General features: G+C 47.3%; 1 protein-coding gene across 1 annotated transcript in view; it reads right to left on the reverse strand.

The window, feature by feature from the left end:
* The window catches only part of LOC123025177 (ankyrin repeat and fibronectin type-III domain-containing protein 1-like), a 146265-nt gene that overhangs the window by 94086 nt on the left and 37898 nt on the right, over positions 1-14281 (reverse strand). Inside the window, exons 17-20 of the mRNA XM_044433694.1 lie at positions 11975-12630; positions 9521-9695; positions 890-964; positions 247-354 (exon numbers count right to left, since the gene is read on the reverse strand). Of these exons, the coding sequence (XP_044289629.1) occupies positions 247-354; positions 890-964; positions 9521-9695; positions 11975-12630 (1014 nt within the window). The remainder of the gene's footprint in view (positions 1-246; positions 355-889; positions 965-9520; positions 9696-11974; positions 12631-14281) is intronic.

Genomic DNA, 14281 nt, shown 5'->3' on the forward strand with positions numbered 1-14281 from the left:
ACCTAGATAGGGGGTCAAATTCACATTTGGAGATGCTGTCAGAGCCATATTTAAGTTGTGGGAGGGTCATTAGGCAAAGGGCCAGAAATATCCCCCCCCCCACACAGTATTTGTAACATAAGACGTAGTTACTCAGGTTCTACTTACGCTGGTGTCCTGTGGAAAGGAGCAGCTTCTTTCTCTTCTGCGTCTTTTATGGTTGAAGGGGGCTGTGCAGACGGGTGGCAACGGACCTTCACCACTTACCTTGCTGCACACTGAGCAGTGTTACTGCTGCCGGGGGTCCACTGCTCACACGCAGCACGTACAACCTTTGAAGGTAGCCCTCATCACGCAGGAAGCAGCTGCCTTTCTCTGTTGGCGAAGAGAAGCGTTCCTGAAAGGAAGCAAGGCACGGCTGGCCACGAACTGTCGAACAGTGAGCTTCTCTTCATCGTCCCAAAGCAATTTGCCCGGCCGTGTGCGCGCTGGAGCAGCAGGAGCCTCGTGCATCGCTGCTGGCCGCTCAGCACGCTGGTTTGTGATTATGACAGGGAGGAAATAATAATAATTCATGATTACAGGGCATACTCCTTCATGCACATGGAAACTCCCTGTTCATAATCCTGGGTCTGAAACTGGCTTGGCTTTGCCACTTCAGGGAACTGCATCTTAGTGGATCTGAGCCTTAACCAGTTTTCTTTCAAGAGCTAAAGGGAAATGGGTAGAGAGTAAATGAAATAGTAAGATCCACTGTGGCAAAACAGCTAATAGAAGTTTAGAAATCAATACAGACGACCTTGATTTAGTTCATCCACTCAGCTGTGGCGTTCTTTAAGGGACCTTATTCATGTCATTATTTTTCAGCCTAGCCTTTCATATACAGCTGTTGTGAGGTGAAAATACGTACCATTCTCCCCTGCCAGCATGAAGAGCAGGCTGTAAATGTAGCACCTAAACAGATCCTGGGGGAATGTGGCTCTACCTAGTTGGACATGGACAAAGTCTCAGATTGTCACCGATTTAAGATGACTGATATTGTGTTGAAGTACTAATTAATCCAAGCGGGGTTTTAATATAGATAACGTTTTATGTACTTACTTTTTAAAATCTATGTATTTATTGAGGCTTTGCTCCAGGAGCCCTCTTTAAAGGAGATAAAAAGAACAACTACCCAGAGCAGGGCCTTCTTTGCGGTGGCACCCAGGTTACGGAATGCGCTCCCTGGAAAGGTGCGCCTGGCGCCGAGTCTATATTCTTTTCGGCACCAGGTTAAAACCTTTTTATTTAATCACTATTTTAAAAATCAATTTTATCATTAACAGTCGCTTTTTTGTTGTTTGTTTTGATTTTTATATAATTTCACTGTTATTGTTTTAATTCTATGTTGTAAGCCATCCCGAGATGCCGAGGCATGAGGAGATGGCATATAAAAGTTTTAAACAAACAAACAAACAAACAAACAAACAAATAAATATTGAATGGAGCTGGTCTTTGACCACAATAAAGTCTATCCATCCATCTATCCATCTGTCTATCTATCATCTAAACAAATTCTTCTTCGAACATTAATCTCTTGTTCCCACAGTGCTCGTTTCAAGAAAGGATAGTGTCCTTTCCATAGTCCAGTAGGCTAAATCTGAAAACTAAACCTGTCACCCAAGCCATGTTTAAAGCATTTTTGTGCAAGCACTGTAGCCATTTGGTGATGATGTTCAGTTCCTTGTGTTGCACTTTCACCGAGTCCACTCAGCAATACTACATCAAAGAACATATAAATGCAGACAGCTTCAGGCACCTCTCACGCATGTGTAGCCCCTGAGGGACCAAGCTGTGCATAAAGAAAACTTACAAAGGAGTATTTCAGGACAGGAGCCCAAACTATGAACACACAGCATGAACCACAGAGGGTATGATCAGTATTCATGTATGTTCTCTCCAGATACAGGGCTAAACTCATTTTTACAGACTTCCCAACATGTTTGGTGCAAGGGTGATCCTCGCCTTCTCCCTGATCTGAATAGAATAGGGTAGAAATCATGTTAGTATGAAGCTCAGCACTCATTTGCAAGGGAATCAACCACGTTTCTCAGAACACAGGAGTTATCGTCTCAGTGACGCGCGTCGAGGCTATTCACACAAAGGCTCGTGGCACAAGAAGAAAAGATGGGTGACTCTCAGAGCACAGCTGTCTTTACTATGGACCACAGTTCGGATAATAGTTGCAGCTAACAAAGAGACCTAGTGGCCAACAAAACATCATGCTATTGGTAGTACAAGAGCAGCCAATCACAATCACAGAAACAAAACAACTGAGAAGAAAAGGAAAAGTTAACAACAAAAGCCTTGTCACAGCAGATGCGTTGTAAGTACACCTCTGACAGCAAAATCAATTTCCATATGTCTTCAGATTTTTTTCTTTTAAAATGAATAAGAAAGGGAACATTTTAACTCACCATATATTTCCATTCCTTTACAAATGCAGAGTATTTTTTTACAATTAGGGTAGTGGTTCTTCCTGGTAGGAAGGCGAGTTTAGCCTTTGATATCATTTATGGAAAGAGCTCTAGCTGTTCCCAGACCAAAACTAGCAGAGTAAGAAACATTCTTCCCCATTAGAAACAAACCGGGCAGCCTGTTACTCTTCGACATGAGCAGCAGCAGCACCAAACAGCCGCCATTATCAGCAAGCCCAAACAGCTGCTTTCCTCTCCAAGCATCACCACCTCCCTCTGCGGCCAAGAAGCAGAAGAGGAACTCAGCTGAGATCACCCAGTGGGAAGCCCAAGCAAGGGCATGATACTCCCTTAATTTCCTCTGTAGCTGAGAAGGGCGGCAGCATCTACAAGACTCAAGCAATGCTACCATATCCTGCTAGTTTCCCTCAACAGAGAAATAATTCCATGGCCTGCACTGGGTGTGTGTGTGTCCCCCCCCCGCCCCTCCCGGCCTGGAAAGGAACTCTCGGTGTCCTTGATCACTCCCACTTGGTTCAAGCTTTGTAATATTTGAGGAGCACTTTCCCCCCGTCTGATGTGAGCTCACAATTCTTTTTAGGCACTTTGTCTGGACAAGAACCAAGCTGCCACTATATTACTCCAGGAGCCAACGTAACCCTCAAATGGGTGAGCGTATTAGTGAAAATGCCAACGCGATACCGAAACTGCAGAAACTTGAATGACTCGGTTTGATGGGCCATGGAACGCTCTAGAGAAGGCAGGGCACCATTGTGTGGCAACGGGATGATAGACCAAAGAGTTTCCATGTGAATGTGCTGCTTTTACTTCAGTTCTGGACGGTCCACATAAACACTCACTGTCCCTTCAGCCATGCTTCCAGGACAACGTTAGGACCCGTGGAATCTTTTTAGATTAAGGACGCCCTTTAATGTCCTCTGTCCTTTTCGGAACAGTAAAAGAACAAAGCCCCTACAGTGCTCCTGGGGAAGAACTGGGTCTATGGACTTAAGATATATGATTTATTTATTTACCATCCCACAACCAAAGCTCTCTGGCTGGTTCCCACAGTGCGTAAAAACTGATGATAAAAGTACTATAAAAATATAATAAAATCAGAAAAAACATTTAAAAGTCTAAAACAGATAAGAACAGGCAATAACAAGGAATAACAAAAGAGAGAGAGAAGAAAAAAGTGACTCTGCAAGATACCCCTTAAGCCCCTATGTTGCTCAGCAAGTCTCAGAAAAAGCCTCCGAAAAGAGGGGCGTCTTAAGCCAGTGCCAGAAAGATGACAGACATGGTGCCAACAAAGCGGCAGTGGAGAGGCTATTCCAGAGATGGGGGGCCACCACTAAGAAAGTCTCTCCCTTGTTGCCAACCTCTGCACCTCGCTCAGAGTTTGCACTTGGAGGAAGCCCCAGAAGTTGCGTCTAGTGTCCGGGTAGAGTGTGGTTGGGAGTGGCACTCCAATAGGTATGGTATTCCTAACCCACGTAAGACTTCATAGGTTAAAACCAACACCTTAACTTGGGACTGGAAGCATACAGGTAGCCCACGCAAGTAGGCCAGAACTGGTCTTACGTGTTTGGATCTGCGGATCCTGGTTATCAATTTGCACTGAATGCAGCTTCTGAACCATCTTCAAGGGCAGCCCCACATAGAGTACATTGCAGTAATCTAATTTACTAGAGTGTAGATTACTGAAGCAGGCTAACCCTGTACCTGGGCCACCAACCAAAGCTGGTAGAAGAATTCCAAGGCACCCAAGACTCAAATGACAAAGATGAATCAAAGAGCATCCCAAGCGATGAACCTGATCCATTAGGAGGAATGCAACCGCATTCAGGTTCAAGAACAGGTTCAGGTTCTGATCATCTCAATTCAGACAAAAGAATCTCCTACGAACAGCATCTCAGTCTTGTCTGAATTGGGTTTCAGTGTGTTGGTCCTTATCCAATACACTGGCTATGGCACCAGGTCAGTACATCCACAGCCTCAGCTGCTGCTGATGAAAAGGAGAAGTAGAGCTTCGTGTCATCAGCATATTGATGGCAACACGCTCCAAAACTCTGGATGACCCCACTCAGTAGTTTTATTTAGATGATGAAGAGTAGTGGGGGGTGGGGGGGGGAACAGTCCCTGGGGAACTCCATACTGTACCCTTTCTTCTGCAGATGGCCCTCCAAGTAGGAGAAGAACCATTGCAATGCGATGCCCCTGCTCCCAACTCAGAGAGTTGCCACAGAAGGATAGTGCCCAGAGATCTAGTAGTATCAACAGGGCTGCACTCCCAGTCTCTCTCCCAGCACAGGGTATTATACAGGGTGACCGATCTGCCACAACTCAGCCTGAACCCTTCGCTGCAATGGGTCCAGATAATCAGTCTCGCTCGAGAGTGCTCAGAGTTGGTTGGCAACTACCCTCTCTCGACCCTTGCTTACTACCAGCTTATTCATATCTTCTAAGTGAAGGGAGGCCTTTTTCAGCAGTGGCCCCACTGCCGTACCTCTCTAAAGCGGCATGGGACCACGCCTTTTATTCACCTTCCTGGCCCAGCTGGTTGTTCCTGCCTTGCTGGTTTTATAAGCCAGGAGAGGAGAGGAGAGGCAAGGATCCAGCGCAGAGGTGGCTGCGCGAATCTGTCCAGGCACTGTGTCCACATCTGCACACTGCACCAAGTGAAACTCATCCAGTCGGCCCAGGCTGCACTCTGGGTATCTCCACAGATTCAGCTGATGTAACTCTGGAGTCCAAGGCCTAGCAGAGGCAAGAGATTTTCTTCTGGAAGTGCCCAGTGAGTAAATCGGAGCATGCCTGAGATGGCTCCGTGATGTCCCTGGGGCCAGGATGTCATAAGCCCCATGCAACCCTGAAATGGTCCGTGGGGCAACAAAGAGAAGACTGAATAGAGGCAGTTGGATATTCTTTTGCCACCCTCCTTCCCACCTCAAAAGATACGCAACTGTAGGCATGTACGAGGCATGTCTGTTGCGGTCACTGGGGGTTTTCCTCCCTCTGTCTCCTGAGTTGTTTCATTACTCTCAGCTCCAGGACATACTGCAGAGCCGTGCAAGCTCTACAGCAGAGAGGGTGCCTAGAGTGATCATGTCAACTGCCCGGATTCTTTCTGTATTCCATATTGCAACCAGAGCTGGAAAATCCCCCAAAGCCCTCAGGAAACCACCCTGATCCATTAGCCTCCAGGGCCAGAACTCCTTAATAGGTCCGCTGCCCTTGTGGAGGAGAAGAGCCACCATCAGCCTCAATCTCAGCAGCTGGTGCTCTGACTGCCTTGAAAGCCCATGCTCAGAGCACCATCCTCACAGCCAACCAAGAAGATCAAGTCTAGAGGAAGCCCTGCCACATGCATCAGGCCAGCGACATGCTGGGATAGCTCCACGGTTGGCATGGCAGCCATGAACTCCCGAATTCTCACAGACCACAGAAAATCCCCCTCCCCAACCCTCGTGGCTACCCAGATGCTGAACCACATCCCCTGGCGGTCGCAACTGGGAGAGACTAACTCCTCCCTGTTCACCCACCCAGCTCTCTGCTACACGTGCCAGATTGGCCGCACCATCCACTATTAAGCCATGGACGGGGTGGGGCTTATTCTGCACCAATCTGGCAAGAAAGATCAGCACCCAGAGACTCAAGGTCAAGCGAGCATGCCAGCCATCAAACCCATAGGCGTGGAGAGGCTGTTTGCTGCCTAGGCCACATTTCCCTCACCTGGCCACTCCTCCCCCACTGCTGTATCTCCCTTGGCCCACCGCTGTGCTAACTGGGACCCCCACCATCTCCCTCCTTGGCTCCATAGCCGTCTTCTCAACCAGGTATGGGGCCACAAGGGCAGGGGAGGAGGGAGAAGTGGAATGGCACCCTCACTCGCATGCCATCCCCAAGGGGCATCCCAGAAGGTTAGGGTGCTCTGAGCCCAGGAGGCGACTGCTGAACAGCCATGCCGGGTGCCTCTCTGTGCAGCGATGGTCTTTTCTATGGGAAGCTGTATGGCTGAGAAAAGTCTGATATTTGACTTGGCCAGCTAGACCTCACAGATAGAATGAAACAATCCAGCAAGATTCTAACAGACGGGGCATAGTCCTTCTGACTGTCTCCAGTGCACAGGCATCTGCTGCAAGAGCATAAATGGGAATGATATTTCTTTGCTCCATCATTAGATGAAGAACTGGCCTGAGGAAACAGACTGGTAAAGTCTTTGCTGGCATGTTTGGAAGTGAAAAATTTCCAGGGGTTGGAGCCCTGAAATAACTGTTCCTGCTTGTGCTAATCTTCTGCTTTATAACCACATGAGTACTTTTTTCTTAATTCTTTTCAACTAGGATAGCTTTAAGGGGAGTCCAGTCCACTATATTGGCTAATCTGATACTTACAATCTTCAACTGCCCCACAGGAGATGGAAAAAGGAAGAATTCAACAGCAAGATGGCTATGAGGAAGATCTCATTCAACGCACCCTAGATATCTTTGAATTTCTCTGGTCTTGCAGTAGTGGGATGTCTTTCCTAAAGATGAACTGCCCTGGCAAAGACAGAATCGGTTTCACAATACAGTCAAAAGCACAAACACAGCCATTTTGCTGAAGCTAAGCAGGTCTGGATCTGATCAGTGCCTGGATGAAAGACCATCTGCAAATACTACGCTCAGTGTTTCATAATGTCACTCTCATACCAAATTTAACTCGGCAGTGCCAACAGGAGTGGGGCCAAAACGGGGCTACTGAAAAGCAAGTACGCTTGGGGGACCATCCCAACGTTTGCTGAAATTTAAAAAAATAAAAATAAAAACAGGCAGGCAAATTTTTTTTAAAAAAGAGGCTACCATCTCTATATTCATGGAGCACTGAAATACCGGTAGTATGCTGGTAGGAGGGATGCCTTAGTTCAGCTCCTTACAACTGTTGCATTTTGGAGAAAGGAATGACTTTCTAGGTAGATCTGTATGTCCTGGCTTTGTTAGAGAGCTTGAGAACAGTACTTCTTTTGAAGGGATTAGACCATTTAGACTCATCTATACGGGGAAAAAATAGGAGAAAGGGACAGTTGCTGCTTTGGCTGGAAGGAGAAACAGATTGGGTGGCGAGTTGAGAACTTTCTCTATGATCTCTTCTCCTCAGAAAGCCCAAGTGTGATAGTAGTTTCGAATAAAGGTGAAGAACAGCTCAGCTGCGGACCATCTATTATGTCTTGTGTCAGATATGGGGAAACCCTTTTATGTTTCTCAGGGTACACAAGCTGGTTAAATCCTGAAAGGGTGATGAGTTTGTATTGCCCATATTTGTATGCCTCTAGGATCAAACTCCGGATGTTTTTTGGTGGTTGGGGGAATCCCACTCTCCTATAAGGCGGGGGAACAGTCCAGCAAGATTTGTTTGATTAATATGGAGTTTGTCCCTATTCTGGAACAAGATGCATGTCGAGTCCTTAAAAGGTAATATATGGACCTAGAACTTGTGCTACTAGAAGAGAAGCAGCATTTTCTGCATTTGTGGGGAGCATTTTATTCATCAAAGAACTCAGTTTTCAGAGATTAGGAAAAGTGTTCTGCAGACTTCCAGAACAACTTACGTGATTCTTGTTGGAAACGAGGCTTCCATTATTTCCCCTTTTCCAGATATTCTATGCAACTTCCCAAGGGACTAGGCAGTAAATGAGAATTGAGAGCCTAAAGTCTGGGCCTAATCAAACCTCTTCTTTGTAGCCAGCAAGATTGAGTGAGTGAAAAAGGATATTCTTGACTTTGGATCCCACCTTTTCTAGCGCAGGGGTGAGAAGCTGTATTAAACCCCAGTTTCCTGGGCCTCAGTTTGGGTGCTCTGTAGCGAGAGCCTTCTCTGTTTCTCAGCCACAGCATGTGGTGGAGGCGGTCAGCCATGGAGAGAGGAGCACAGCTGTGTGGGAGGGGCTGCAAAGGCGGCTGCTCAGCAGTGCTCCTGATCATGTGAAGGAATCACACCCAGTCTCGCCATTGCTTCATTCACAATGGAGATGGGAAAAGGCAGTTCTTGCTTCCCTGCACTGACTGGATCTGCAGAAGGCTGGTTGGTGAAGGGTTCATGGAGCCCCTTCTCAATTCCTTCTCTTTCAGATCTGTGTCAGGGTAGAGGGGAAGGCACAGCAGCTGAACAGAAAATAAAGAGACATAATGAAGTGGATTTAAAGGAATATAGAATTCTCCCCCCCCCCCGAAAAAAATTCTGTTTCTAGCCACCAAATTTGGTCTGGGAAAGCAAGGAAGTTCCTCTTTTTGGAGAGGTCTAAGGTTGATTTGGTTTTCCTACCAAGAGAAGGTTTTACCCAAGATGTAAAGACTGAGAGATAATGGACTTTATTTTCTACTAGGTTGAACATCTATTGCAATATTTTGTCTTGTGAATGCCAAGGGTGGAATTAAGAAAAGGAAAATAGATTGTTCAAAGAACGATGTGCCACTTCCTATTTCCCCAGATACAGTGAAGCAAGAACAGATAACAGGACACGACTTGTCTGAGAGTTTCCGATCCCCTTCCCAGCCCACTCCAGTCCAAATTATAGCAGGCATTTCCTTCATTAATATATCCCTTTCCCTCCCTTCTTCAATGCTCAAAATGAAAAAAATATGTATATATAATTATGTATTGCTTCTTTATCCCTAACTAGCTCTTCTCCTTGCTGTTAAGCATCTTTCAAAAATTTAATTTCATTATCTTAAAGGCTCTTGACTCCACCCTCACATTTCATAGTTGTAACAACCAAGTCTAGTTATCTCTTTGGTTAAAATAAAATACACACACACTCTCTCTCTCTCACACACACACACACACACAAAAGCAACACACTGCCCAGCATCCTCCTATTTCAACCTGTGGTGTCCGGCACAAAAGTGTCTTCAAGAAGGAAGCATTAGTGATGAGCTGTCTGCTCAATGGAAGTTGGATGTTTCACTTTCCGCTCTGTCGACTCCCCTTCTCTCATACAGTTGTTGCTGGTCCATATGGAAACAAAAGAGGGGAAGTCTCTTTGATCCGAACATAGAACCTGCCATCAGGCCAAGCCTTTTGGAGTGAGACAGGCAGGAAGTCACTTGGAAGCCACTGCTCAACATCCTCTGACACGAACACTAGTCCAAAGTGGCCCAGCTGTTCTTCCCCGTAGCAGAAAGCATCCGCGTTTCCCAGGACGTTGCGCGAGACTTCATTCATCTCCTGCACCACCAGCTTCACCACATCTTCTGCTGACATCTGGTTGGTGATGTGCAGCTGTGCAGAAATAGAGGAAAGTAAGAGAAAGAACAAGGACACAGAAAGACAAGGCAGACACAAACAATTTGGCTCCCCCTGGAAAATATACCTACTTACTGAGAAATTAATTTTGCTTCCCTCATCTTTCCCCAGTTGCAAAGAATGTCCTATAATGGCTAAGCCAGGGGTCCTCAAACTTTTTCACCAGGGGGCCAGTTGAAAGGTGCTGGTGCTGCGCACGGACCAGAAAGGTGGTGCCGGCGATGCACACGAGAGCGGTGTGTGTGGGTGTGTGCGCTGAGGGGGGCGCGCAGTGAGGCGGGGGCGGGCACATACCGCGAGGCGGGCGCACACTTGGAGATGGTTTTCCCTGGGCGAGCAAACCGCTGCCTCCCTGCGCGTGGGGTGAGGTGGGCGGCAGCAGGCGTGGGCGCCCGGACGGCAGGTCCAAATGGGCAGGGCGGGCCAGATCCAGCCCCCAGGCTGTAGTTTGAGGACCCATGAGCTAAGCTGTTGTCAAGAAAAACAAAACACAACTAAAAACCCTGTACACAAGCCTTGTGTAATCTGAAGCATTGTCCTAGTTACAGCTGAAGATCAATCAGAGTGTGGTGTTGCTGTCCATAGGCCTTTTTGACAAATAGGGATGGACCTGGCAGTACCAAGAAGAGCAGAATATGGAAGATGCTCCAGTGATTTGTCAGAGCAGCCTGATTACTCCTTTTGGTGTACAACTAGTGGGACATAAGGACTGGAGTGTGATGACATGCACGCAACCTTAGAGAATTACAGGACATCTATGTTGTGAGCCATCCAGAGACACAAGTAATTGGATGGCATACAAAATAAATAAATAAATAAATGACCCAACTCATCTTTTCCTGCTACGAGGTCAGACCAAGGGGTGGAAGGAGCAACAGAAACTGAGACCTTGCCTGTAGTCAAAAGAGCTATGTTTTCAATCAGCAGGTCACCATCATTCAATAGTGAGAGGTCAGGTTGGCACTCTAAGGTTTGGGCCAAGCTTGGGCTTCATGTCAGTCATGGCTAAGGCAATGAAAAATACGGGGAATATGACTCCTTCCATTTGAGCCCTGGAGGACCATCTCCCAATGAGGATGGTCTGTAGGTCATTCTATCTAGATCTTACGGCCCCAAAAGTAGCCCCACACTAGAGGCCAGTGTTAGCATCACATACAGCCGTGGTTTGGAGACTGGAAGAAGGAATAAGAAACAAACTCAGTCAAACTTTAGACAGTTTCACTAAAGAGTATCTCTTTAATTGTGTGAACTGCCTTCAGAAGACTGTCTGTCCGGAGAGATGATATGTAAATATATTCAATAAATGCACAGGTTTAGAACCCTGGCTCAGAAGCCAGATCCCAAAACCAAAATATAGTTATAACCAGCACTGATCCTGGTAAGCCAAGGAGGTTTTAATAAAACAATATTCCCTCTTACACTAACAAAATATCATCTGGGAATAGATATAATTGGCCATTTATCCTGTTCTGGCAAGTTCTGGAGCTGTAAGGACTGGAAGAGAATAAAACAGAGAGGGAACCCTGTGTCCATAGAGCTTAGACAGAGGGAAGGAGGTCTGGTTTGTAGGACCAAAGAGCAGTAATTATCTCTCCCACTGTTTAGCTCTCCAGTGAGATTGAAATTCTTTCTGCCTTAGTGACCACGACGTAAACATCATTACAGCTATGGCAGTAAGGTTTATGGGTCACCATTTAACCAATAAAATCACATTGCATTTATTGCTATCATTATGTCAACTGTTTCCGGGTGTATTCATGGTTTTACACCCTGGAGGTAAGACTGTACTACCATAATCTAGAGCACAGCCCTCTGTCCCCACTAAATTGCACTTAAAAATCTGATTCTATTATATGTCATGAAATTCTTAGTTAAGCACCTAATAATCGATAAGAGGGACATGATCAAAATTCAAAGTATCATGGCTGCTAGGCGCACTATTAGATAATAAGATGTTGGAACCAGGAATTTTATGTTTGGGGGCAGTGTCAGGGTTCCTTTAATGTGCAATGTGTATGGACCACATCACCTGAGCGACATTCATCTTCTGTTTGTCCCTCATTATGTAGGCGCACAGGATGGGTTGTGCACCTAGCAGGTACAAACCAAGAATCGGACAGACTATACTTTCTGTTATAATGTTGCATTTTCTCTCCCTTCTCGATTCTTTCTGGAAGTGCAAGAAGGCAACGGAGCCAGATGGAAGGATCTTCAGCTCATGGGAGTGATTAGCAGAATTCTATTTTTACTGATACCTTGACACTAGTCTCTTTGGAGAGTCCCGTTTCATACTGAGGGCACACTCGCAAGGTGAAGGAACCTGGTGACTTGCCCTGGCTTGTTAGGTGTCCTGGCTCAGGTGTCTCCTGGAAGGTGCGAGTCCACTCCACTGAGCGTGTCCGAAAGACGGGCTCAGAGCTCTCCGCAGGCCAGCTGTGCTTGGGGCTGAGTGACGAGTCTGTCCCAAATCTCACAGGGCTGCAATGGCCTACAGTCCTGCTTTCTGTTGGGGAGCTGTCAACGGAACCAGGACACGATTTCCTGGCCCCGTGGCAGAACGGTTTGGGGAAGTCCAGGCTGCTGGTGCGCACGCAGTAGGCCTGCCTCTTCTCTGTGATGCGCAGAAGCTCTATTTGCCGGCTAGGTAGTACAAAGTCGCTGTCGTAGAGCTCTGGGGGAGGCCGGGGCTCCTCTGGAGGAACTGGGGGTGTCTTCAGCTCGTGACTCTGTAGGACATCAGGGGCACTGTCCCGCAGAGGGCGGGGGTTTTTCCTGCCACAGCAGTCAAGTCCCGAAGAGGAGTAAACGAGGTCAAGCTCCCTAGGGCTTTGGGCCCTGCTGGAATCGTAGTCACTGTCCGTTGCTAAGAATACTTCGGATGAGCCCTCCTCATCTGAGATGCCGTGAGAATCTGCAAGAATAGGATAAAAGGGCCACATTATCGCCCAGAGGCTCAGTCTCACTACTCTTTGAAGTACAGACCTAATATTGTGAATCTAAAAATCTCCCAGTTTGAAAAAGGGCATACAAAGAAGTATATCCTATCATCCTTCAGCCTGTGTTAATGGAGAGGCTATATTGTATTCATAATATAATGGCAGTGGAGCCTCCAGAATAAACAGGTATTTTACATTTCACCTGGTTCCCAATGCAAGTCATCTGAGATGCACCCATTTAATTAGCCATCCTTGAACCCTAGCGAGAAAAGCCCCACACCTAAGAGTGTCACCAGTAGTTAGCACAATAGCACATGTTCAGGACACACTTTTGCATGAAACACCCCCAGGAGGAAAACCAAATGGTGCCTGTATGCTGTCTGCCCCTTCTTCTTTCCTAAGAAGGTCTTCCCTCAAACCAATGGTTTAAAGCGGCTGAAGGTATGTTTGTGAAACATAGAAACGGAGCGAGTCAGAATGGGCCTCCCGGGCCATCTAGTCTGACGTCCAGCACCAGCCGGCTCCACTCATGACATGCCCACCATGTGGACGTCCAGCCTGTCCTTGAATACCCGCACCGATGGGGCCTCAACCACCTCTCGTAGAAGCCCATTCCACATCCTCAAGGTCCTGACTGTCAAGAAGTGCTTCCTGGCATCCAAATGGAACCTGGGCTCCCTGAGCTTTGCTCCATTGGAGCACATCCTGCCTTCCTCTGCAGGGGAGAACAGGTCTCTACCCACCTCCATGTGACATCCCCTCACTTACCTGTATGTTGCCAACATATCCCCTCTGAGACTTCTCTTCTCCAGGCTGCAGAGACCCAGTTCCCTCAGTCTGGCCTCATACGGCATCCTCTGCAAACCGGCCACCAACCTTGTGGCCCTACGCTGCACTGACTCCAACCTGGCTATATCCTTTCTGGTATGAGGGGCCCAAAACTGAACACAATACTCCAGTTGCGGGCGCACCAGAGTCGTGTAGAGTGGTAGTAATACCGCTCATGATCTAGAAGCCACACTTCTGGCTATGCAACCAAGGTTGGTGTTCGCCGTCTTGACCACTGCATCACACTGCTGACTCATGTTTAGCCTGCAGTCAACCAGCACCCCGCGGTCCCTTTCACAAGTGCTGCTCTCCAGCCACTTGTCACCTAACCTGTACTTATGACAGCTATTCCTATGCCCCAAGTGCAAGACCTTGCACTTATCCACATTGAACGCCATCCTGTTGTCTCCTGCCCACTTCCATAGTCTGTCCAGATCCTTTTGGATCTGGAGTACCTGCTCCTCAGTTGTGGCCACTGCTCCAGTTTCAGTGTCGTCTGCGAATTTGATCAGCAGACTGTTCACCCCTTCTTCCATGTTGTTAAGGAAAAGATTAAACAGGATCGGCCCCAGGACAGAGCCCTGGGGGACCCCGCTTGTCACTGGCCGCCATCCCAATGATTCCCCACTAATGGTTACCTTCTGCTTTCGGTCAGTCAACCATGCCCTAATCCACCGGACAGTCCTTTGGTGTATCCCAAAACTCCTCAGTTTCTCCACCAGGATATCATGGGGCACTTTGTCAAAGGCCTTGCTGAAATCCAGGTATACCACATCCACTACATCCCCTCCATCTAGC

This window comes from Varanus komodoensis, unplaced genomic scaffold, assembly GCF_004798865.1.
Source record: "Varanus komodoensis strain SLA01 unplaced genomic scaffold, ASM479886v1 scaffold26, whole genome shotgun sequence".
Classification (NCBI taxonomy): domain Eukaryota; kingdom Metazoa; phylum Chordata; class Lepidosauria; order Squamata; family Varanidae; genus Varanus; species Varanus komodoensis.